Below are 26745 nucleotides of genomic sequence, written 5' to 3'. Positions count from 1 at the left end.
TTTGGGACTTTGACTAGAAAGGTGGTTGAGTGCTGTCAGCACTCAATAGGCCATGCTAGTAGGAATATGGAAGATGGTTCTTCTGTAGTTAATGTATACTATGGAAGCCCAGCTCAAGAGGAATCAGAAGGGAAGAACATTATCACTGGCCTGGAGGCCATTCTTGTGATATTTTGGCTAAGAATGTGGCTGCTTTCTGCCCGTAAAACCTGCCTGAGGCTGAACTGAAGGTTTCTGGATTAATATCATTGGCATTGGAGATGCTAAGCCAACCTAGTACTGGCTGTGTCACATGGTTATCAGTGGTAAGTCTAATGCAGAACTACAATGAACAGGAGCAAATGCAGCAAGGAAAACACAAAATGTACAGTTTGAGGAGAGAAAAAAAGAGAAAGAACCAGGAAATGTGATGTTGGAGCCACAGTCTGTGCTCAAGTTTATGAAAGAAGAACCCAATGCTGAATGAACATTGGGCAAGACCCCACCATGTAACCCTGCAAGGGAAGGAAAACCACCTTAAAACCACCAACAAGTCAACTCCTGTCCCAGGAGGACAGTTCTATCCTAAAAGAAGCATAACTTGGCAGCTCCAGTGATGTGGTGGTCCTGGATTTAAGAGTCAACAGGACATAGGAAAGGGGTTGTAGAATCTTCCTCTACAGTTAAGGAAAGCCACTGAAGCCCAAATGAAGGCAAAGTCCCTCTGTGATCCAGAGGCCACTGTGTGAAGCTATGAGGGCCTAAATTATGTTAGAGACCCCAACATATTGGCGATGCCAGAGCTGTGAGTTAGCTACTGAGGAGAGCTGCAGATGGGGTGTAGAATCAGTCCCCAAAAATGGGTTACAGTCAGCAAAGCTGGATGGAGTGAGAGACTGGGGGAGCCACCTAAGACAGAATTTGGAGTTTTCCCTGCTTGGTTTTAGTCTCGTTTTGGTCCAGTATTTCCTCACTGTGCTCCTTTTCCTCCCTTTTGGAATGGTAATGTCTATTCTCTATCATTGTATGTTGGAAGTGTGCAGTGTGACCTACTGCCTAGTTTGACCTTTAATAAAGGCAGGCCCTCCATCTGTAAAGTTTCCCCAAGCACCTCATTGGCAGAACTTCCTAGGGCATCACTGGATCCATGTTGGGCCATGACTTCAGAAGGCTTCAGTGAGACCAACTGTGGGTGAGTGAGCAGCCCAAGCCCAGAATGGGAAGCCCAGAAAGAGGCAGAATGTCTGTGGGACTCAGTGTTGTCTGGATCAAATTTGCCATGATTTGGGACTAGGCAAATGAAAGTACTGATGAACTTTTTAAGTAGTGTCCACTCCCATAGACAGACCAGCCAGGCCCAGGATCTATGTGCCTGGTCTGCTAGGAGAGAGAAGAGCAAACAGCAGATGTGTCTGGGAATGTCATCAGCTAAGAAGGGGCTGAAAGTCTCACCTGTATGGTTTGAATATGAAAGGTTCCCTAAGGTTTCGTGTGTTGGAAGCTTAGTTCCCAGCTGGCCATTTTAATCACTGAGAGATGATGGGACCAAGATAGCTCCAACCTCACCCAAGAATCAATACAATGGATTTACTGGCATTATTGGAAATAAGACCTAGTTGGAAGAAGTAGGCCAGAAAGACATGTCTTGCCTACCTCCTTTCTCTCTGTTTCCTGGCTGACATGAGGTAAGGAACCTTGCCACATGCTTTCATTACCATGATGTTCTGCCTCTTCTCAAGCTCAAAGCCACAAACCCAGCTGTCCTTGAAACCATAAGCCAAATGAAGTCCTTTTTTTTTTCAAATTATTTCTTTTAAGCATTTATCACAACAACAAAAGAAAATACCCTGACCTTCATCCTTTGGTTCACAGCCATAATGGCCACTTCCTGAAGGACTGCATCTGCCCTAGCTCCTGCTGCATACCCAGACAGACAAAGACACACAAACAGATATACACAAACACAAAAACAGACATATATGTCATACAAAGACATACTCAGACATGCAGACAACACAGAAACATACACATACATAGACAATATACAGTCAAACATACATACCAAGCCACAGAAACACACAGACATGCAGACAACATACAGACAAGCATATACACCAACACACAAAGACATACAGATACACAGACATGCAGATACACAAAGACAGACACATAGATATAGATACATCCACAGTCACACACAAACAAAGACATATAGGCACAGAAAGATAGGCTACATAGACATCTAGACACACAGACAGACAGACAAGCACACACAGACACAGAACAGCACTCTTTTATTTGGTTGGAATGTGGTGAGCCCTCCCAACTTCTGCCACTTTCTTCTTGGGTCAGCTTGTAATCAGGTGCCAGCAGATTGGGTGGACAGTGAAGTTCCTGCCTTGTTCCTGGTCTGGAAGCTCTGAGCCTACACCCACCTCCCAGAGGCAGCTGAAGCAACCACATTCTGCTCCACAGGCGGCCTGCAGTGCCAAACGGATGTTTAACTATGCCAACGCCTCTCTGGGGAAGGCTCCCGCAGCTCCTGTGATTAAGCGGCAGCTTCCAGGGGTACAATATCCTTTTCTGACAGTAACTCTGGGGCCTGGCGGGCTCTGCAGAGACAAGGGCCACCAAGTCTGAACAGCTGTGGGGCAAGCTGGCGAGTGCCACAGGCCTTGGTAGCTCTGGCAGGAGTGCTGATTGTCTTTGGGCCTTCTTCCCAGAATCCTAAATAAAACAATGAACTCTGTGGGCGGGGCGGCCCTGGACTCAGAACAGGGTGAGCAGAGCCAAAGCCTTGGCAGAGGAGGGTTGACTTGTTCTCAAGGGCTGTGCCAGGGGCTGCTGAACCTTGAGTGTCCTCCTTTCTGGAAAGTCAGCCAACCCCAGCCTGAGTGGCACAGGTGGCTGGGGCCATCTTGGCTGTCCCTGCCAGGCTTGGGATGGTTGGGCTCACTTCTCAGCCCTGTCCTCCAGGGGCCTGCTTGTAGAATAAAGACAGAGATGGCTGCCAAGTTAGCCCAGTGCATTAGCAGAGACAAAGCTGGGCTGGGCTGCTCCACCTGCTGAGGTTTCTTTCTTAGGTGGGTATCTTTCCATAGGATGAATTCTCACCTGGAGCTTGACTGTATAGACTATATAGCTCTCTTCCATGTGGCCCTCATTTGCAATGAAAACCATGCCTGTCAGAGCTGGAGAGATGGCTCAGCTTAAGAGCACTAGCTGCTCTTCTACCCAGGTTCAATTCCCAGCACCCACACAGCAGCTCACACATGTCCGCAACTCCAGTTATAAGGCTTCTGACACCCTCTCAGACATACATGCAGTCAAAGCACCAATGAACACAAAAATAAAATTTAAAAAAGAAAAGAAAATCATGCCTGCTTGATCGTATACAGAGACACACCCATGCTATGTACTCACTTATAAGCAGATTTTAGTCATATACTACAATGCACAGACCCCAAAAAGATAAGTAACAAGGAGGACCCAAGGGAGGACACATAAATCTCTCTCAGAAGGGGAAATAGAATAGACAAAGGAAGTGGTTGAAGAGAGGGAACAGGGGAAAAGAGAAAGCACAGAGAGAAGTAAGGGGGAGATCAGACCTGGGGAGAGAGAGGGTAGGAAGGCAGAAGACCTGCAGAGAAAAGAGAAATACTGGGTTGGGGCATCTCTGTGACAAGCTGGAGACCTAAGTCAGAATAGGCTTCTGGGAGGATATGAGGGGGACTCTAGCTGAGACTCCTAGTAGCAGCGGCCATGGAGACTGAAGAGGACACTTTACCTAGACAAGACTCCTAGTGGACAGGCGAGATCACCAACCCACCCACCAAAACCTCAGTCCAAACCACCCTACCTACAAGACCTGCAGAGACAAATACAGAACAGAGAGAGCAGAGATTGAGGGACTGTCCAACCAATGCTGGGCCCAACCCTACACCCCACCCCATGGAAGAGTATTGACGATACTCTGATATTCTTGCAACCTACCAGAGTTGCCCTCTTAAAAGGCTCCACTCAGCAACGGCTTGAAACAGACACTGACACAGCCAAGCACTGGGTGAAATGTAGGAAGTCTACTGGAAAAGAGGGCAGAAGGATAAATGGACCCAGAGGTGACCAAAGCTCCACAAGAAAACCGCCAGAGCCAGTCAACCAGGGCCCAGAGGGGCCTATGGAGTCTGAAGCACCAACTAAGGACCATGCATGGACTGGACCCAGGTCCCCTACTTGTAAGTAGCCAATGGGCATCTTAGGCTTCATGTGGGCCCACTAGCTAGGGGATATAGCTAGTATGGACTATGTTGCCTGCTTTGTGATCATCTCCCCCTGAAGGGACTGCCCTACCACACCACAGGGGAGAAAGACCTCATGTGAATAGAAGAGCTGGGGTGTCTGGGTATGGGAACTCCATATTCTGAGGAATAGGGGAGTGGGAGGGAGGAACTGGAAGGGGCCTATGACTGAAATGTAAATTGTATTAGCTAATTAAAAAATGAAAAACTAGCATTTCTTGAAGTGAAGCAATGTTCCACCAGATGGCTAGGTCGCCTTCGCTCTCCCGTGCTGATGGACACGAAGACCATTTGCCTTTCTCTCTGAGCAGTGCTGCAGTGAGCTCAGCTGTGCACATGTCATTTCTGTCCCTGCTTCCAGATCTTTTGGGAATATGCTCAGGGACATGCATATTTTAATTTTTACCTCATGCGTTTTCCAACTGTGCTTGTGAACCCCACGAGGGATTGACAGGTGAGCCTGCCATGTGAGAACACCACAAAGTGGGGAGCACAGTGAGGATGGGTAAACCTGGTCACCAAGAATTTTCGGGCTGGTGTGACCAGGTTCAGGTAGCCCCCAGGGTACCACCGGCCTCTCACTTCTTTGGGTGGGAAGAGCTTCAGGTACAAAGGGCACAGGCAGCTCTTACAGAAAGCCCACCGTGCCTGAGGTCAGGGATGCGAATCTGGAGCTCCTGGTTCTGGTTTGGCCCAATCCTTACAAACTTGGCCAGTCAGGCATCTCTGAAATACAGAAAGTGCAGGCAGAGCAGGGCATGAGGTAACTGCTCGCAGTTCTGTGAGCCAGAGCATCCCGGTCACTCCGGAAGGTATAAGAATCTGATGGACTATTCAGGGCGTTTGTTGAAATTATGAATTAGCAATGTCTGTGGCACAGAAAGGCCAGCGGAAGCAGGAGTGAGAGGCGAGGCGGAGTCTGGGAGGCACACCAATGGGTCTCAGCCGGCGCCTTTCTGCCAGACCAGCAGCCCCAGCAGCTGCACATGTTCACTGAATCAAGAACCTCCTTAAAGATGAAACCTGACATGCTAGGGTCAGATAGAAGCAGGGAGGGCCTCCCTATCAGTGGACTGGAGGAGGGGCACAGGGGGGAAAGAGGGAGGGAGTGAAGGAGGGTGAGACGGGAAGGAGAGAGGGAGGGGATACAAAATGAATAAATTTAAGTGATAATAATAATAAGGAAAAAAGAGCACCCTTTCCCTAGGAAAATAGCCTCTGCCCTCTGCTTCAGCTCTCCACATCTTCAGCTCCTGTCCAGACACGGAGACAATCAGAGAGGGATTCTCCTGGTTCCCAGACTGCAGGGCACCTGATGCCACATCTGCCCGTGGTTAAATGGTTTGTACCATTGAGGAGGCTAGAGAATTCCTGTACTCCGTACCTTGTCCCGTCACTGTGACCCACAGGCCTGACAAGGCCTGGCATGTCTGCCCAGGACTCTAGCTCTTGCTCATTAACAGGCATGGAGCCTCCTGCCACACAAGGGCCATGGCAAGCAGGTCCCCAGTGAGCCCAAGAGTCATTTAGCAAGGAGGAAGGATCTACTCTTGAAAAGACAGAGGCTAAGCAGGGTATGTGGAAGCTAGAAAAGGAATAGACATAAAGATAGGAGCTTAGGAGAGGCACTGCAGAGGTTAGATGTGACGCCTATCCCGCAGGAAATGTCCTGGGGGCAGAAAGAGCTGAGGGAGGCCAGCCCCCCAGCTCCCTAGCCTTGTCCACCTGGGCCACACAAGTATATGGGATGTGATGAACAACTAAAATGCAAGTATCTGGGAACTCCTGTGAGGACTTTTCTTGTTCAGATTGTTTGTAATGCAGAAGTCCCCTGTGTGCGAGAAGCAAATGCAGTGGGGAGACTTTTGCTGTTGGCCTGCTTTCCTTCACTCTTGCTGGCAGGTTCATCTATCATGCAGCTGCATCGTTGCTTTACTGTTTTTAGAAAGAGCTTCTTCAGACCTCCAACACAGTTTGGAGAGCAGCAGCTCTTCGGAAACCTCCAGGCCGTTAGTCCCAGATTGGGACTTCTGAGACATCTGGTCTCAAGGACTGAGATGCTTCGTCTTGACTGTGTGAGAAAGCCCATTTGGCCTACGCCAACGACATCCTGTATGTCAGTCTAATGAACCGTGTACACGCTGTGGTAGATCGAATGAGGACAGCCTCATAGGCTCACACATTTGAATTCCACCAGCTGGTGGAACTATTTGGGAAGGATTAGGAGGTGTGATTTTCTTGGAAGAGGTGTGTCACTGAGAGTGGGATTTGGGCTTTCAAAAGCTCATGCCATCCTCTCTCTGCCTTGTGGTTGTGTATCAGTATGTGAGCTTTTGGCTGTGTCTTTACTCTGCCATTATGCAATCTAATTCTCTGAATCCATAAGCCAACCTTTACCATGGTGTTTTATCATAGCAACAGAAAAGTAACTAAGACACTCAAATGCACATGCAAGAGCACACACACACGGAGACAGAGACAGAGAACTCTAATACAGGAGCAGACGTAATCATCAACCCGACCTGCAGTTCTACAACCCTGGCGTGGAAGAAGAAACGGCCAACAGTCCTGAGCACCTGGGGAGGTGCATACGGACAGTGCTTTCTCTGTGAAAGGCTGATGCTCCACCTGCTTTGTGTCTCACAGCGGGGACAGCCAGGAGAAGCCAGCCCCTGGAGCAGACTCTTCTGAAGAGGTCTGGAGGAACACAGCTGTTCAGATGCTGGGACAGAGCCCCGGAGTTCACACCAGCTGGGACAAGAGCTCTGCCACTGGGCAATGGCAGCTCACCGCTTTCTCTAGAGAAACATATCCTGGACTGCTGAGCTCCACGTGTGTCTGGGCTGTGAGGAAACTGAGTCTCAGGTGGATCCTTTCCAAGATCGCACCTGCACCCTTGAGCTGTAGACACACTCAGCTGGCCTCTGAGCCTGGTTCCCCTGCACACTGTGGCGTATTCCAAGTGTTTCCTCCCACATCTTTGTAATCATTATATTGTTATTAATTTTTTTTGCAGTGCTGGATATTTCCAGCTGCTCAGCTAGGTACTGGGGCAGACCTAGAACCTAGAAACTGGAGCAGTAGACGCAGAGACCCCAGACCCAGATGAAACCCCTGGAGGAGTCACTCCAGTTTCACCCCCGACTGTGGGGTCTAGGCTATGGGTTAGGGATTTCTTATTCCATGTCTATGAGGCAATTTACCAGCTTTGCAGCCAGTAAATGCAGCCTGAAGCAAGATCATAGATACTCTTGCCTCCTCCCTGCACGCAAGTCCACTCAGGATTTTTCCTTCTAATCTCATTTTCCTTTTATGAGTTTTTCATCTTCAGTATTTTCTCATAGTGATAGAAAACAATCCAAAGATCCAGTTCATAATGTGATGCCAGATGCCAGCCTCAGGACCCAGGGCATCCAGACAGCCCAGACAGAGCAAGCAGTGCTCACCCCGGGCCCGAGGGAGCTTTGGTTTCTCACCGACTGCCAGTGGCTTCAGTTGATTATTCGAGATTTTATGTTCCTGGTGTGTTCTCTTTCACCATCAGCACACCTAATGAAAAGTATCTCACTTAAGGGTCCCAGAGGAGACGGCCTCAGAGGCACTGTTTGCTTTCCTTGTCCAGAGTTATAAAAAGCCAAGTGAATACCCTTGTGATGAAAATGCCAGCCTCTCACGTCACAGGCCTTCACCAGACTTCTCTCACAGAGCCAGGAAGAACGTCCCAAACCAGGATGGAAGTGCACGGCACAGGAAGTCCTCCAGCACCAAGCCAGTTAGCCGTGCTCACAACGGTCGGCAGAGAACGCACTGGACAGAAAGGCCCTGGTGACCTTCTGAAGGCAGGGCAGGCCTTGGGAGGGGAGACTCTGGGGGAAGGGCCTGCCTGTCTACCGCACAGTGCCCAAAGGCCCAGCCCGTACTGGTATTCCATTTACTGAAGAAGCGTCTTTCTATGGGGCTGATTATCTGCTTTATAGGACAGTGGTACTGTTAGTCCGTGGTGAGGGATAGCGAGATGTGTCAACGATCTTATTTCCTCTCAGCAAATGCCTCAGGGCACTAAATGAAATCTCTACATATGCAAATGTCTTCCCGATGTTCACCTTACATTCCATACAGAGCATAGCTGAATGGAGTAATGCAGAAACAGCACAGTTCTGAAACAACTTGTCAGAAGGACCTGTCTGTAAAAGTGAAAAGCCCTCCTCACACAGACAGAGAGACACATGTAAGGAGAGCACTTCAGGGTGCAACGGCCACCCCGACACCCCCTCATGGACCATGCCAATCACAGCCTCTGCTGGGGAAACCGCCGGACAACGCCACAACCATCCTCGGGCTCAGTCGGTGTAGCCACTTCGAGGGTACTGAATTCTTGTCTCAGCATCTCCATGCTTGGTTTGGAAATCGATTCCTGGCCACTGCATTGACTCTTCAGCTTGCTTCCAACTTTTGTGAACTCTCCATCCTCTTCCAAATTCCTGTCATCTGGCTGTGACTGAAGTGTGACTTACTGTTACAGACACTGACAAAGAATTTATGATTGTTCCAAGCGAGTCCAGGAGTCCCTGGGTCAGTGAACCTAATGAAGCTTGAACCCTACTGACCTTATAGACTCTGAAACTGGAAGGACAGTGTGCTGCTCTGTGTTGTGGGTACAGCACACTCATGACGCTGTCTGGTGTTTAAGGATCCCAGCAGGCCCTTTGGCCCTAATCCTTATGGCAATGGAGCTGCCAATACCAGCTCATTCTGCACGAGAGCCACCTTGTGTATGCCCTATACCTTCCCCACTCAGGCATGAGACACACCTTGCCCAGGACATGTGGCCTGCAGGACCCTATCCATGCCTCCCAGGACGAGTAACCCCTCCATGGAGAGATGACCCCACACACCCATTGTCGCCTACCTCCTGCTGCTGGGTCTTCGCGCTCAGCTCCTCACTAACATACTGTAAATGTTTAAACACCCACCCAGATCCTCTGGCACTGTCTGTGGGAGAGGGTCATCAAATCCCAGAGCGCACTCTCAGTCCCAGAGCTCTGCCAGGGAATTCAGCATAAGAACCGCTTCATTCTGGCCCTCAGCAGTGACCACACTGACAAGGAGAAGCCATCTTCTAAATAAAGATGAGAGCACACTGGACCACCAGCCCACGATGCTGCCAGCACCACCATGAACCTTGACCGTGTATTCATGTTTTCTGGATGGTTATGCTGTTCCCTGACTGGATAAGTAAGTGTCGTTACCTGACAATCTCTGGGCTAAAGAGTGGATGGCTAAGACATTCTGAGACATCCTTAGAATCATAGCCCAGATATAAAAGGGACGTTAGTGTGATGGACAGCGGAGGATGTAAAAGGGACATTAGAGTAATGGACGGCAGAGGCGCCTCCTGTGCCTCAGTGCAGAAGCACCTCTGCACAGTGCAGCCGTCACAGAAACACTCGGAGCCACTGTCCTTGGCATCATGCCTTGTTGGCAGCCAGCACCCCATGCTCCGCTCACCATTTTGGAACTAGCCAAACAATTTCAGGTGGGTAAAGAGAGACCCCGCCCTGGAATGCAGAAACGCCAGCGCTTGGAGCCAGTAAAGCCATCACAATTCCTAGACACAGTTGGTCTATTCTGCACTCCTCAGAATCATTTTTGAGAAATAAATACCGGGGCTAGGGAATGGCAGAGCAGTTTTGTATGAGCACAGGACTGAAGTTACGATTCCCAGCACCCACATAAAAGTCTGGGCGCGGCGGCTCACACCGGTGACCTCAGCACCACTGAGGCAGACACCGGGGGAGTCCAGGGGCTTCCCGGCTAGCCAGTCTAGCCAAATCAGTGAGCTCCAGGTCCAGTGAGCCACCCTGTCTCAGAAATAAGGTGGAGAGATGACTGAGGAGGATGTCTGTCACAAAGGCGGCCTCCACACACACTCACATAAACACATACAGGGGTGAGGGAGGGCAGAGAGAGACAGACAGACAGAAATACATACAAATGTCAACTCCAGCCCCAGAGGTTGTGGTTAGAGCCCATATCCACGCACTCTCAGGAGTCTCTCTGTGAAGACCCTCTGAGCACCAACCCACAGTCATGTGACCTTCAGAGCCCCGTTTGGTCAGTTCTGCGGCAAGTCATTCCACAAACCTCAGTCTGAGCCCCACACACTGATGACGCCGGCCTGGGGACCTCCCCCAGCACGCGACGCCTGTGCTTGACAGTTGGCGTGTTCTGCAGGAGTTATCAAGAACAGGCACAGACATCTCCCCACAAGCACACTCACCCATGAGGCCCGCTTGTGCCATGCCCTAAGTTCCTCCAAACGGTGTAAGGCCGTGGTTTTCAGGCCTCACCTTGCATTGAACAAGAGACGCTACTTTACACGCAGCTTTTGGCTGGACAGACACAGGGTGAATGTGTGCCCCACTGTGTGCACAGACACCACAAAGTGTGACCGTGTAAACTCATCAGAGTAGACTGGGGCCCTGTGAATGCAGGGTTATCTTTAAACCATCAGGAAAGCACAAGTACTGAACACGTCAGACCAAAGAAAAGAGAAACTCCCAGAAAACAAAGTGAAGGTAATAATCCCATCCTGTCATCTGACTACCTGTATGTGCACAAGCGCGTGCACACACGCACACACACACACACACACACACGCACACACACACGCACACGCACACGTGCACATTAACACCAACAGGCAGAGAACTCCTAGCTATTCTAGGGGCTTTCATTTGGCTTGGTCCTCACAGCCTGATGGAGTCTGCTCAAATTCCCTTCCAGTGTGTGCATCTGTCTCAACTCAGCCCTACGTCTTGTCTCTGCAGCTCGGCCCTGAGGCTCAGCTCAAACTCGTGAGTGTGCACTAGCGCTCTGGGAGGCTTCCACAGGGTTGCTCGCCCACCCCGCCCCCACTCATCACATCACTAGCAGCATCCTTCTCTGCCCAGTGAAGCTCTGGACTCTGTGAGCTCTGCCCAACCCTTTGTGCTCTCGCTCTCACTCGCACTTGCACTTACTCCCTCTTGCTCGCTCTCTCTCTCTCTCTCTCTCTCTCTCTCTCTCTCACACACACACACACACACACACACACACACCACATACACAGAGAGACAGACAGACAGGCAGGCAGACAGACAGGGATTCATTGTGGGATGTACAATGTATTGTCTGAGAGTATGGACTAACAGTACACGCACAAGCACACACACACACACACACAGAAACAATCATACACACCGAATTAAAGTTAAGACGAACTTTTAATGTAGGAGCTGAGCAGACCACGCCTCCGTGGTTAAGAGCACATACTGCTTACTCTGGCGGAGGCCCTGGGTTCAGTCCTCACCAACCAAAGCACGAGTGCCTGTCGCTCCAGCTGCAGGGGACTCAACACCCTCCTCTGGTCTCCACAGGTATGTGAACTCACATGTGCCCAGACACACATAGTACATAACTGAAAATAGAACACAATTTAAAAAAAAGATTGGAATAAAAGAACCTGTGCTTGCCAAGAGCCAGCTAGCATGAGAAACTGGAAATACTTGGCAAATTACAACTAATAAAACAAGCAACATTCTGACTGTGAAGAAACACAAATTCGTCCATCTATGTTTCTGAGGTAGCATGTTTAGCATCACTCACAAAGGAGCAGCCCTGCTGGGAGCCTGCCACAGGTTATTCTTCTCATGAGGTGGACAACCCACATGTGCTCAGACTCATGGTTCTCTGCAGCTTGTGGCAAGATGCACAGGTCAGGGGTCAGCTTAACTCAGTTCCAGGCAAGAAAGCAGCAGGCTGGTGATGCCAACATAGAGAAGGTGACTTAGTGGCCGGGACTTCCCGGCTCAGCTCTCTGCACACACCAGGCAGGAATAAACCTCCACCAAGCAGACCCATGGCAGCAATAAGGAGGCTCAGTCTTTTTCTCCTCATAATGCTTCTTCAAATGCAGGCCATACAGGGCATCATGCATCTGCTTGGAGAGGAGGAGGCCAAGAGAGCCTGCTCAGCTTGGTGATATCCTATAGCTACCGCACTGTTTCCCCCCGAGAGGCCGTGTTTGCCTCAGAGGACACCGCTGCCCAGCAGTGGGGACTGAGGTCGCCATCTCGCTCCTGCTGGGCCTGTGCCCCACCAGCGGGCCATTCCCTGCTGCCACACAGCGCAGCCTCGCCAACACCACCCCTGAAGTGCTCGCTCTTCATCAGCCATGCTAACCCAAAGCGTTGCCGCTTCCTGATGGGCAGGCCTCAGGGGTCCATCCTGCCCAGTGTGGGTGCTGAGGGGCATTTCTGCTCCCCACACTTTCCGGGCTCAGCCCTCTCAAAAGAAGTGGATGTCTCCAGGACCAGGTCACAACTTGAAATGAGCCACTGTGCTTTCCTCGGGGATGCTTTTGCCCACTCAGTCACACCCTTCACTCGGAAAGCAGCGCCCTTCAGGGTCCTGAAAGAACTCTAGCGTGCAGAACACAGCAGCAGTGCCTGTGCTGTTCAAACAGAGCCTTGGCCCCGAGTTCAATGTCATTTTATGTAAGGTTACTTAGAACAATCCGAAACACTCTGCTCCCGCATACTCCCCGACTTTAAACTCTGTGTATCCTATGTTCTTTCAGAGTTCCTACAGTAAACATTTCGTCGCTGAACGAATGTTAGGTATTATTTAGCAGTGCCAGTTTAGAGCAAGCTTATTGCTCCTTACCATTTAACACTGACTGACATTGCCAATAATGTCATTTGCTCACACCCTAAAAGGGTTTTACATCTACATCACTCCCTCAAAAACCTGTGAAGAATAAGGACAGGCATAATATCCATATAGATATCCAAAATTTTAGGTCAATTGCATTTTTTACTTTCCAGAATAACAGCGAACCAAGACGTTCTTCAAGATCTGTATCTTTACAACAAGGACATTTGCTCAACCATGTTTGTAGCAGCTTTATTTGTAATAGCCAGAACCTGGAAACAACCCAGATGTCCATCAACGGAGGAATGGATACAGAAATTGTGGTATTTTTACACAATGGAATACTACTCAGTAATCAAAAATGAGGAAATCATAAAATTTGCAGGCAAATGGTGGGATCCAGAAAAGATCATTCTGAGGGAAGTATCCCAGAAGGAGAAAGACAAACATGGTATATACTCGCTTATATAGACCTACAAGATATAATAAACATAATGAAGTCTATACACCTAAAGGAGATAAACAAGAAAGCAGACACAGGGTAAGATGATCAATCCTCACTTAGAAAGACAAATGGGATGTGCATTGGACATATGACAGGAGTCTACTGCAGAAGGCATCTGAAAGACTCTACCTAGCAGTGTTTCAAAACAGATACTAAGACTCATAACCAAACCTTCGGCAGAAGGGGAGTTAGTATGATGTGGAAATGATAGGAGCTCCACAAGGACCAAATACATCTGGGCACAGGGTCTTTTCTGAGACTGACATTCCACCAAGGACCATGTATGGATATAACCTAGAACCTTTGCTCAGATGAAGCCCATGGTAGCTCAGTAACCAATTGGTTTCCCATAGTGAGGGGAACAGGGACTATTTCTGACAAGAACTCAATGGCTGGCTCTTTGACCTCCCCACCCCACAAGGGAGGAGCAGTCCTGCTAGGCCACAGAGGAGGGCTTTGCAGCCAGTCCTGAAGACATCTGATAAAACAGGGTCAGATGAAAGGGGAGGAGGTCCTCCCCAATCAGTGGACATGGAAAGGGGCAGGGAGGAGATGAGGGAGGGAGGGTGGGATTGGGAGGGAATAAGGGAGCGGGATACAGATGGGATACAGAGTTAATAAAATGTAACTAATAATAAAAAAATTTAAATAAAAAATAAATAAATTTGACAATTAAAAAAAATGATCTGTATCTTACTTCTCAAAGACACTGAACAAAAATGACTGGCCTGGCTTCCTTGCTAGTTTTAGGTGTTGCCTCATGCCTTGAAGCTCCTGTATTTTAAAAAACAGACTTCTCTTGGCATTTCCTTGGCCGTGTCATATGAGCTGTATACAAGGGTTCCGGTAATGCAATTCGCACACTTCAGGTTATTTGTTGTGTGCTGTGCCAGCCACCAGTGACTACAGACAGGCAGTTTGGCATTTTTACATGCTAAGGACAGGCAATTGCTTGAGATATAACAAAAACTGGAAAGCTAGGAGAACATGATTCCTGCCAGACTACACTAAAAATCCGATCTTTATTGAGAAATGTGTCTTTTTTCTTTTTTTTTTTTTTTTTTTCTACTTAGAAGTTACCTGGCCCAGTGCTGGAGAAATACCTCAGTTCAGTCCCTAGCAGCCATGTAAAAAGCCAAGCATCGTAGCTCTTTCATATAATCCTAGTGTTGAGGAGGCAAAATCAAGGATATGCCTGGGGCTCAGCAGCCATCAAAGCCAAAACAGAGACCCTCCGGTTCCAGGGAGACTCTCCTAAGAAAACACAGCTGAGGATCAGCATCCAAGGTTGGCCTCTAGCCTCCATGAGCATGTGTGTGTGCTGCAGTGCGGGCTTTGGTTCCTTTAAATCCCAGCTATGTTGTGTGCGCCTGTCCTTGTTTTAATCCCAGGTGTAGGGTACGGGGTGCCCCAGCTTGTCCACAGCCGTTAACTATGGTTGGCTCCAGCACTAGCAGGGGCGTGGTATGTGCCAGCTGCAAATATTTTAATTCTGGGGACTCTGGAGAGGGAATAAATGCCAGAGCGCAGAAAGAGAGGAGGTTAGCTGCTGCTCCCTCTGCCTTTCACCCTCCCCCACTCCTGGCTGCTTTTGGGGATCTCTTAATGACCTAATCAGCAGGAAGTGGTCTAAAAAGACCTATGCCCTCTTCCCCCTCTAAGTTTCTCTCTGTCCTACCTAGTGGGGAGAGGGGCTTGTAAGAGATGAGGGTGGATAAGGCGAGAAGGGTGGTAGACATAAGAACCAAAATAAAGTGGTGTAAGAGGAAGTGCACACCAACCGTGCGTGCATGTGGGCGGGCGCACACACATTGCACTGTTTGTTTGTTTGCATGTTACGGCCTTGAGTTTGAAAATAGCAACTTACTCTTGCTGAGTTAGCCCTGAGCCCATCCCAGCACCCACTTCCCAGATCCAGCACACTGCCAGTCCCTACAGGAGCATCAACCCTCATCTGTGCCTCTGAGCTGCAAAGACATGACCCCTGGGCATATGCTGCTCAGGCTGACTAGTAGCAACAGTACCACAGACCTTCAAACTGATGGGGGGCGGGGCAGAAAGCAGCTCTGGTTTAAGGCAGAGAGGCACAGCCTGTCCAGACCCCAGCATCTCATCATGAAGTGCCTGGTCTCCATAGCCCTGAGGGTTCCTGTGAGTCAGAAGAGTGAGGCAAGTGCTGACTCTCTCTTTCTCAGCTTTAAGAGAAAGGTGGGCCGTAGAAGGAAAGAAGCAAGAAGCAGGAACAGAGATGTAATGTACCTGAAGCAGAGCTGCATCTCCTCAGGAGGTCCCTACTGGGCTGCCTCCCTCGCCATGGCATCCCCAATGTGAGAACGGGCCAGCAAGTCCTGTCACCTCCACCCGTGGCCCATAGCAAGCACAGCCAGGCTGGGTTGCATGACAGTACAGTAGAGAATGTTGGGACCATTCCAGAGGCCATATTAGACTGCCCAAAAGCAGTCCGATCTAGACATGTCAAACATACTTCTACAGTTATTTCAAACTTTGCTTTCATCAAAGGTATATTAATAAAATATTTCAGTAAATATCATTTATCTGCAAAGATGGTGTGCTTGGAGGCTACAGAGACAGCTCAGCTGTTAAGAGTACTTGCTACTCTTCCATGGGAAGAGTTTGAGTCTCAGTACCTTCACGTTGGATCACAACCATCTGCAACCCCAGTTCCAGAGACTAGGATCCCTCTTCAGGCTTCTGTGGGCACTGGGCACTTGTGTAGGACACAGACAGACATGCAAGCAAAACACCCACATTAAAAACAAAGTATATGCTTATACCTCATCTGCTTTGCTTTTCACTCAAGATTGGGAGAAATTTGTATAACCATCAGAGAAGCCATATTTCTTATATTAAAGAGCTCCAAGCTGATGATATGAAATACATACCAAGTGTGACCATCACTCTTAATTATCCTCATCTGGTTATATAGTCAGGTCTGTATGCTAACTGGAGGCATCTGTTTGTAAAATATACCTCTTTAAAATATAACTTACCGTAATTAGTTAAGATGTAATGATCACATCATTGCAACAATCCCAATAGCGAATTCATCTGAAGCCTTGACTCTCCAACCTAAGATTACCTTCAGCTACAACATTCCCATCTGGCCACCAAGTTCAGCACAAGCTAGAAAAACAAAGCTTCTAGAAGCAACAGTTCAGACTTGCCAGGAATCTGACTTACTGGATCCTAATTCCAGGTAGCCCTGGAATTAGAGCATGAAGAACGGGGTGTTTGGTTTATCTATGCATTCAGGGGTAAAATAAGGCCTTCCTGTTTTTCTTGATCTCACACACGGGCACAGTATGCTAAGATCCCTCGGCTGAGAAGCAGGACAACCGCTCAGGGGTCCATTCTATGTTGTAAATTATCTCCTGATGGTTTGTGCCCATTACCCATCCTAATCACTACACCATGCTTGCAAATTCCACCTGATCTTACTTTGTTAGGATATACATTTGTTTGTTTCCCTGTTTGTTTGTATTTGCAATAGGATGTCACTATGTAGCTCTGGCTGTCCTGAAACTCATTATGCAGACCAGGCTGGCCTTGAACTCACAGAGATCCACCTGCCTCTGCCTCCTGAGTGTCCCACTGTGACCAGCTAGAATACAGTTTTAATTTCAGTGGAACAGCACAGTTTCTGTAACCCAATTATACAACTTAATACTATCTATTTTATAGATCCAAGAACGAGGCACCATAATAAAACAGGTGTGAGCATGATATAGACAGCATATGCGCAAAAAAAAATGCAGGTGTGAGGATACATGTTCAAGAGTACAAGGTATAGAGACCGGGGTAAAGAGTTTGTAGTGAATTGGAAGTGTGAAAGGCTAAGGTGGGTGTGTGAGTGCAAGGAGGCTGGAGTAAGGCTGCAGGTGTAAGGGTGCGGGTGTAAGGCTGCAGGTGTAAGGGTGCAGGTGTAAATGTACAGGTGTAAGGGTGCAGGTGTAAATGTACAGGTGTAAGGGTGCAGGTGTAAGTGTGCAGGTGTAAGGGTGCAGGTGTAAGTGTGCAGGTGTAAGGGTGCAGGTGTAAGTGTGCAGGTGTAAGGGTGCAGGTGTAAGGGTGCAGGTATAAATGTACGGGTGTAAGGGTGCGGGTGTAAGGCTGCAGGTGTAAGGGTGCAGCTGTAAGTGTGCAGGTGTAAGGGTGCAGGTGTAAGGGTGCAGGTGTAAATGTACAGGTGTAAGGGTGCGGGTGTAAGGCTGCAGGTGTAAGGCTGCAGGTGTAAGGGTGTGGGTGTAAGGGTGCAGGTGTAAATGTACAGGTGTAAGGGTGCAGCTGTAAGTGTGCAGGTGTAAGGCTGCAGGTGTAAGGGTGCAGGTGTAAGGGTGCGGGTGTAAATGTACAGGTGTAAGGGTGCAGCTGTAAGGGTGCAGGTGTAAGGGTGCAGGTGTAAGGGTGCGGGTGTAAATGTACAGGTGTAAGGGTGCAGCTGTAAGGGTGCAGCTGTAAGGGTGCAGGTGTAAGGGTGCAGGTGTAAGGGTGCGGGTGTAAATGTACAGGTGTAAGGGTGCAGCTGTAAGGGTGCAGCTGTAAGGGTGCAGGTGTAAGGGTGCGGGTGTAAATGTACAGGTGTAAGGGTGCAGCTGTAAGGGTGCAGGTGTAAGGCTGCAGGTGTAAGGGTGCAGGTGTAAGGGTGCGGGTGTAAATGTACAGGTGTAAGGGTGCAGCTGTAAGGGTGCAGGTGTAAGGGTGCAGGTGTAAGGGTGCGGGTGTAAATGTACAGGTGTAAGGGTGCAGCTGTAAGGGTGCAGCTGTAAGGGTGCAGGTGTAAGGGTGCAGGTGTAAATGTACAGGTGTAAGGGTGCAGGTGTAAATGTACAGGTGTAAGGCTGCAGGTGTAAGGGTGCAGGTGTAAATGTACAGGTGTAAGGCTGCAGGTGTAAGGGTGCAGGTGTAAATGTACAGGTGTAAGGGTGTAGGTGTAAGGGTGTAGGTGTAAATGTACAGGTGTAAATGTACAGCTGTAAGGCTGCACGTGTAAGGGTGCAGGTGTAAGGGTGCAGGTGTAAGGGTGCAGGTGTAAATGTACAGGTGTAAAGGTGAGGGTGTAAATGTACAGGTGTAAATGTACAGGTGTAAGGGTGCAGGTGTAAGGCTGCAGGTGTAAATGTACAGGTGTAAGGGTGCAGGTGTAAGGGTGCGGGTGTAAAGGTGCAGGCATGGGAAGACTGGTGGGAAGAGGCAGGTGTGAGAAGGCAGGTGTGAAAATGTTGGAGTGGGAAGGCGGGGGAGGCTGGGTGGAGATACAGGTATGAGAACATCTGTGTAGGGTGAGTGGGAATAAAGATGCAGCTTGAGGCAGCTGAGGCTTGAAGAAGATGCGGGTGTGAGGATTCAGGTGTGAGGACACAGGGAGTTGTGTGTCCCGTGGTGACTTTCAGCCCCATCTTTGACTAGGATTCCCCAGTATTGGGGGATGGAGGGTAGAGGCTGAGTTAGGTCTACCACAGCTAGCTTCCGGCAAGCAGGAGCACTTCCAGGGCTCTTGGTAGTAGACTTGAGGTAAGAAGCCGTCTGGTTGCATTCAGGCTGCTTATCCCGAACTTCATGCCATCTTCTCCATGAGGAGCGCCAGCTCTTGTTTGCCGAGCTCTGACTCGGAGAAAATGCTGGCAGCTGAGCTGGCCCCAAGTCACAGCTCAGCCTAGCTGCTGCCGTGGCTACAGCGCTGCCAGAGCAGACAGGGCATCAGCAGGCTGCGCAGCATTGGCAGCCACAGCCGGCACAGACAATTGCTCCGTCACACACAAGCTGCTGTGCCGCCTAGCCAGGACCAGCCTGCACCACCCAGGAAGGCCCTTTCCCTGTGAAAAGCGTTGTGCCTCTCTTCCAGAGCCACTCCCAGACACGCTCTGTAGCTGCCTGCAGGCCTCTGCTCAGAAACCAGAAAACCCCCCGGGGCTTGAAGGTCAGAACACTGTGTGGCACGATGGGGCGGCTGTGCCTGCCTTCCATGCACACTTCAGAATAAGGGACATGAGCAGAAGGTGAGCACAGGTGGGGTGAGCCTGGCGCTTGGTGCAAGTGGACACAGGGTGGTTCCCTCGACAGCTCCCCGTGCTCTATGAAGACGAGGCGGGGTGCCCTCGGAGACTGCGCCCTCTGATAGAAACACGGCAAGCGTGTGGGGAAGCAGCTTTGCAGCGAGCCCACTGCACAGGTCTCCTCCGCATTCCTGCCACCGTGGAAAGGCTGAAGCTTTCAAAAGCAAGCCATCTGTTCTCAACATCGAAACTTCTGAAAGCAAGCCAAATACTGGAATCTGCTCACTAATATAACACCCGAAGGAAAATTCACACCTGACCTGAGAGCATTTGGACAATGCCCTGGCCCAGTCCTGACGGTGGCCAGCAGACTCTAAGCACCTCACAGATGGGTGGGAGAACAGCTGAGCCCGTCCCACTACACCGACCATGGCGCAAAAGCTTTGTTCGGTTGGAGGACGGAGTTCTTCTAAGGGCCCGTGTCCTAAGACAGGCGCTCTCCCCAGCGCTGTGGCTACCCATGTGGGTGACGGTACAGGCCGACCGCTGTCCCTGTGCGTCCCTTCACCACCTGTGTTAGCCACCCATCCTACTGCTATGATAAAGCACCTTAAGAGAGAAAGGGCTTGTTCGGGCTCTAGGCTCAGGGTGTGCTTTTGTGTCAGGAGTGCCCTGGTGGCAGGACCTGGGGGCAGCTGGTCATCGTGCTGTGTCCTGTGCAGAACTGAGGACCAAAAGAAACTCAGCAGCACCATACGGCAGATGTTTTCAGATGGTGTTTAACACGTGTGCACGTGAACATGTTCTCCTGCATTCGGATGCCTGTGGCGAGGCACGTGCACGTTTGTGTGCTTGTTGACGAAGGCCTGACGCTCTCGTGTCTTTGATGACTCTCCACCTGATTTGTTGAGACAGGGACACTGAACCCAGGGGTTGCAGGTTTGGGTGGTCTAGCCAGCCAACTTGTGCTGGGATCCCCAATCTCTGCCTTCTAAGCACTGGGGTCAGAGGGCCACCATATCCCCAGGGAGAGTTTACCTGGGTTGTGGGACTCTGAGAGCAGCTCGTGACTGAGTGGAAAGCGTTAAGCCGCTCTCACCCCCAGGCACGGTGACTTTCTTTCAAAACAACTGTTCTTGATTGTGTGCCTGTGAGTATGTGCAGAGGTTCTGTGGTGACCAGGGGCATAAGATCCCCTGGGTCTGGAGTGACAGGCAGTTGTGAGGCACCCAATATGGGTGCAGGAACCAAACTCTACAAGGCAGTATTCAGGGTCCACTACTGAGCCATTTCTCCTGCCCCTGATAATTTTAGAACTGAATTTGGAGGCAAAGCTCAACAATGTGTTTTATAACTCGGAGTTTATTCTCCGCCAGTGTGACAGCTCTCTCACTGGATCAATCGTCACCCTCTACAGCAGACAAGAAGTAACCTTTGCTCCCTAAATCAGGCAGTGTTCTGACGGGAGACAGCAAAGCCTCAGCAATAACAGAGATGCACTAGAGCCAGTTTGCTGCCTACCCTTTTTCCTAACGAGGGCCCAGAACTACAGAGATAAAGGCCCCAGCTCAAAGTTCACGTTTGGACATGTCGCCATTGGCCACGCATAGGTTTGGATATGACTACCTCAGGAAAGGTTCCTAACTCCAGCAATGGGGAGGTGCTCCTGGAAGCCTCACCCACTTTACTTCCTGCCCTGGGTATTTAAAGAGCAGCTGGCAGGGTTGTTAGACCCAGCACGGATTCAAGGAAATTAAAAAATCAGAAGCCCTTCCGTGGACAAACTCTCTGCATCGTTTCCAGACAGCTGTGTGGGGCTCTCTGTCAGCCCCAATCAGAAACAGTAAGTGCATCTGGGTCTGCACTTACCAAGGTCAGTTTCCAGTACTGTGGAAACAGCTGCCACATGCTTTTGAGTGGCTTGAGAGTCAGCCACGTGGTCAGCTGTCTGTGGGAGACAGAACACCTTGTTAGAGGAGATAAGACAGCCTTCTGGACAGCAAAGGCTGGGTGCCTTTGTCTGAGGTGTGACCAGGGGAAGGCTCCGCCCCCTTCTTGCACCACTCACGTGCCTTCCACACATAAACAATCCTAAGCTACTGAGATTTGCACACACTCAAGCAATCCTTAAGTATCTGCCTCCCAAAACCAGAGTTGGATTTAGCTTAGGGCACATTTAGCTAAAAACATCTTTTCTATTACGTTTCTACTATTGTGATTAAGCACCATGACCAAAAACAACTTGGGGATGAAAGAGTTTATTTTAGCTTACAAATCTCAGTTCATACTACATCACTGAAGGAAGTCAGGGCAGGAACCTGGAGGCAGGAAGTGGAGCAGAAATAATGAAGGAACCTGCCTACTGGCCACTCCTTATGGCTTGCTCAGCCCAAGACCACCAGAGTGGCCCAGCCACAGTGAGCTGGACCCTACCCCATCAACTATCAACCAAGAGAATGCCCCACAGGCTTGCCCACACATCAGTCTGGGGGGGGGATATTTTCTCATTTGAGGTTCACTTTTGCCAAATGACTCTAGCTTATGAGAGGTTGACATAGATCTATACAGCACACCGAGGATTCGCAATTCTAGGTGGGTACTCCAAGAAGCAATAGTCACAACCTCTCTTCAGCTTTTTACTTCTTCCATTTATCTATCTGTCTGTCTGTCTGTCCTATTTTTGAGACAAGGTCTCTCTATGTAGCTATGGCTATTCTAGAACTCACTATGTAGAGCAGGCTGGCCTTGAACTCATAGAGATCACCATGCCTTGGGTTCCCAAGTGCTGGAATGAAAGGCATTTGCCACCACAGCCAGCAACAACAGTTCTTAATCAGACCCTGGAGAGGGAAAGTCAACTGAGCCATCCCTCCTACCTACTTTCCTCTTTCTTACCCCACATTCAAAAAAAAAAAAAAAAAAACCTGGACTGATTCACAAATCAGGTAATAATGTGTGTGGAAAAAAATAGAACATTATAAACAAACAAATAAGAAAATTGCCACATAAAAGAATCTGCAGAACCCCAGGTTGATTAGCGCACCAGGCCTTGAACAGAACAATACCTCCTACCCTCCCTCTGACTGACCCCAGACCACAACCTTGGTCTTCTTCCCAGGGAATAGGAGACCAAAATAAAAACTACACAGTTGGAAGTACAAAGTTGCCTCAGGAGTGTGTGCAGGATGAGCCGGAGGCTGCGCAGCAGGAAGCAGACACAGATGAAATGGCCTCTTCCTGGGGGCGGGTGGGGGAGTAAGGAGGAGGGTAAGGGACAGCTGACCTGGCCCTCACTCCATAACCTTGACAAGCAAGTCTGCTTTGAGGCTAACGCTGCAGGCAGGTGTTGAGACACACAGCAGGGCTCAGCAAAGAGGAGCATTCAGAAGACCTTTTTATTCCTCGCCTACCCCTCACAGACTGACACGGAACTGTCCTCTCTGGTCAGAGGGAACAACCACCTCACAGCTCCATGCTGGGGTGTCTTGTTCTGGCCAAGAGCCCCTTTTCTTGGCACCTCTTTCTGCTGGACGACAAGAGTTCTCCGCATACCTCAGTCCTGCCTAGATCACAGCACCTGAGGCCGACGCAGACAAACAGTCAGTCACCAGGAGAACCAGCTCAGACACCAGGCTTCAGCTCCAGAGTAGGGGTGGGCTGCTCATTTCTGTAGAATTCAACAGAATGAAAAACTCCAGGCCTTGTGAGGCAAACACGGATCTGTGCTTTTGTGGGAGGAAGGATCTTTTGATTTAAAAATAAACAATCACGCCATGCAGTTCACAAAGCCAGCCGACTCCTGTCTCTGCCAGCTCTGCATCTTAGCTCTGCGTGGGCTCATTGGTGAATGGAAGCATGCGTGGGCAAGGGGGGAGGCAGGAACAAAGGGTCAGAATGAACACTGTGTAAAAGGTGGGCTCCAGCTTTGGCAAATTCAGGCCCATTACTTCAGCCAAGGTTCGGCAGGGCCCTTTATGGCTTCCGGTATGGGGGCAAACTTACAAACAGGCCTGCATGGAACTTCAGAATGATAGCTCAAGTCACACCTCAGAAAGAAGCCCTGAGAACTTGGACAGCATGAGGCCCTGAAATTCCATACAGAGACAGAGGGCAGGGGACTTGGGGAGCAACAACACCCAAAAATGGGAGAATATGCAGAGAAAGTCAACGGACTGCCATGAGATACCCCCCGGCCCATTCAGCTTCGACTAGTCTCATAGATCACTGAGGTCATCAGGGACCCCTTCTGCCACAGATGTAGCAGAAGGGGAGGCCCCAGTGCAAGAGCTGAAGCGCGGCAGAGAGCAGCGTGGAGCCATGCAGGATGGAGGCTAGAGCCAGCCTCCTGGGGTGTGGCTCAGTGTGGAGGGCAACCCACTCCAATGGCCCTGGGCCTGCCCTCTCAAGCTATCAAGTCATACAGGAAGAATCAGTCCTTCCACCCTCGTAGCATCTAGCCCGGGTTCTAACCCACAGTAAGCACAAGGCTTCTTAATGCAATGGAGAAAAACAAAACATGGCTCTCCTGCAACCGTCTGTCTGTAGGCCTCAACCCAGGAGCAAGTGTTAATAGCTAAAGAAACAGAAGCTGGGGCTTAGGGTGTAGCTCAGTGGTAGAGTGCTTGCTTAGCATGCACAAAGCCATGGGTTCGATCCCCAGCACTGAAAGATAAAATGAGAAGTAGACAACAGATGCCTCAGCTTTGCCAGATTCCTCCTTTTACATCTTCAGTTATGCATGATTATTTGAGTCAAGGCAATCGTCATGGCTGTTAAGACAAGACCGCAGAGAACACAGCAGCTGCTGCCTTTCACAAGGCTATCTGCCCTGTACAGTCTCTGGTTTACTGAGAATGGTGGCAGCACTCAGGGAGAGTCATGTGGTCAGCCCCGAGGGAAGGGAATGCTGGGGTCAGTGCAGACTGCAGAAGCCAGGTCCAGGGGCCTGGGAATGGAGAGGCTGGCAGCATTTCCTTGAGGCTCCAAAGTCTTCCTGATAAATCCTGGGTCTGCACTGCCGCCCCACAGAACTGCGCTCCTGAGACCGCCTTATGAACCGTGGTGTCGCGTCGGTGGCAGCACACCCACCCCAGCACGGACGGGGGAATAGCGGCTGACCTGACCCTCCTGGATGAGCCATCAGACAACACTGCTGCGCTCGGGGTGGCTCACAGGCGGGCCACACCTTTTTGATAGCATGGCTCAACTTTGCTTGTTGTCAAGACTGCTGTGTTAGGCAGGTGCCCAGGACGGCCCAGTAACTTATTTTTGAACACTTCCACCCTCAGGGCTCCTTTGCTAGCTCTCCCCCAGGCTTCTTCCCTTTCTTTGTGGTTTTGGCAAAGCTCTATAAGCTGGCAGCGACATAGGAAGGCAGCTCTTCCCACGCTATGCAGGCCCACCACCCTGTCCTGGTTCTCCCTGACCTGCTCCCAGCCTTGTGCCTGTGAAGGGTGACATCTGGCCATCTGGGCCATCCGGTCTCCCAGTAAGAAAGGAATTGACAAGCCAATTTCCAGCCAGTAGGAAAGGAATACAGGAGAGAAAACTGATGGGTATCTTAGCCTACCGGGCTCATCTGGGGTGAACTACAGGGCAAATGCATCACCACAGAACACACACACAGTGAAAGCAGGACACATTTAGCCACCCAGGAAGGAATAAGGGGCCTGTGAACTGGTTCTGGGGCAAGAAGCCTGGAAAAGACCTGTTCAGGGAGTCTCAGGTGGTGGGCAAGTGTGTCCTCCAGCTGCAAACCGAAGTAGACCCTCAGTGAGAGATCAGGAAGCGAGCCAGCGCAGCCCGGGAACAGCCCTAAGCCAGAGCAGGAGCTGGGAAAGCAAAGCCTCCTCCTTCCCTTCCCCGCGGTCCCTTCCTTTGAGTTCTGCAGGGTTGAAACACCCCTGAAGAGCAGAGGCGGGAGGAAGGAGGTGAGTCTGAGGGGAGCTCAGGCCAGGGCTGCAGCTCACCCATCTCCGCCTGCCAGCCACAGGCGTGCACGCTCCCTCCCCTAACACTGATTGTTCTCGTCCATTATGTGTGGTAATTCTGGCCCCAAAGCCTCTTACAAACATTGGTTTTGTGGTAAATCTCCTTAACAGACAAGATTAGCAGAAGGGAGGTGCCATGTCAGAAAGGCCACCGATTGCGCCCTCCCTCCCTGTCGCCGTTCCTTTTCCTTCCGCGTGTCAGGGAAGGAAAATGTCGGTGCAGCCTCCACCCGCAGACTGAGGATTTGCCTTCTGCGAAGAAAAAGGCAGGTGCAGCGCCGGGTAGCAGAGGAGGCCAGGTCCACGGGAGGGCCCAGCCGGTCACCAAGCCGCGCTCTGGCCCTTAGGCAGCACGCGGAGCACACGGACACGTAGGGAACACGAGAGCACGCAGGGCTCATAGACACTTGGGGCACGCGCAGAGCGTGGACGCTCGGGTGCACAAACACACGGGGCGTGGGCACCCGATGGTTGGGCTGTCCCTGGTCCCTAGTGCCGGACGCGGGAGCCCGTGGCCAAAGGGGGTGGGGTCGGTCCCCAGGGAGGGAAACTGAGGCGGGGTGGGGGGTGGGGGAGCGAGACGCGCCCCACGTAGCTGGCGAGGACCGGAAGGCGCCCGGCGGGCCCGCGGGCCCCGCGGCTGCGCACGGGCGCGCGGGCCCCACGCCTGCCCCCATCCCGGCGCCCCTCACTCACCCAGGCGCCCCGGGAGCTGCGGGCCGCGGGCGGCCGCGGGGGCGGGCAAGGCGCGAGGCAGCGGCGGCGGCAGCAGCAGCAGCAGCAGCAGCGGGAGCAGCGGCCCCATCCCCGCAGCCGGCTGGCGCTCAGTCCATGGCCGCGCGCGAGCGAGGGCCGACGGGGACCCGGCCAGGCGGCGCCAGCTCCTTTCGCGCGGCTCGCGGCGCTCCTGCGGCGGCGCCGGCCGAGCTTCAGCACCGGACAGCGCCGCCGGCCCCGCCCCCGCCGCCGGCCACGCCCGTGGCCACGCCCTCCGCCAGCCATGCGCGCTCGGGCACGCCCACCTCGCGGAGACGGGTCGGGGGTGCGCGCTCCCGAGAAGCGGGCCGATCCCGCAAGCCCGGGGCCCTCGGGGGTCACGCTGCAGTGCCGAGACGACGAGGACCCTCGGAAGTGTGGCTGTGCTGCTCAAACTCCAAATTCCGCCTTCCTCGCTGGAGTCTGCACTCAGCTGCGCAGTAAGTGGCGGCAGCTGTGGGGTGCTCAGGCGTGGATGCACGGGGCTCCATGCCTGCTACAGCCCAAGG

At 51.0% G+C, this 26745-nt stretch overlaps 1 protein-coding gene across 3 annotated transcripts in view; it reads right to left on the bottom strand.

Annotated features, from left to right (window-relative positions):
• Ptprn2 (protein tyrosine phosphatase receptor type N2) overlaps window positions 1–26419 on the bottom strand; it is a 695760-nt gene extending 669341 nt beyond the window's left edge. For all 3 annotated transcript variants that reach the window (XM_060388289.1, XM_060388288.1, XM_060388285.1), the window contains exon 1: window positions 26177–26419. In XM_060388289.1, the coding sequence (XP_060244272.1) occupies window positions 26177–26285 (109 nt within the window). In that variant the 5' untranslated portion in view covers window positions 26286–26419. The remainder of the gene's footprint in view (window positions 1–26176) is intronic.
• Window positions 26420–26745: the final 326 nt, after the last annotated feature.

This window comes from Meriones unguiculatus, chromosome 7 (assembly GCF_030254825.1).
Source record: "Meriones unguiculatus strain TT.TT164.6M chromosome 7, Bangor_MerUng_6.1, whole genome shotgun sequence".
NCBI classification, from domain to species: Eukaryota; Metazoa; Chordata; class Mammalia; order Rodentia; family Muridae; genus Meriones; species Meriones unguiculatus.
This window is presented reverse-complemented; position numbering and strand designations above follow the sequence as displayed.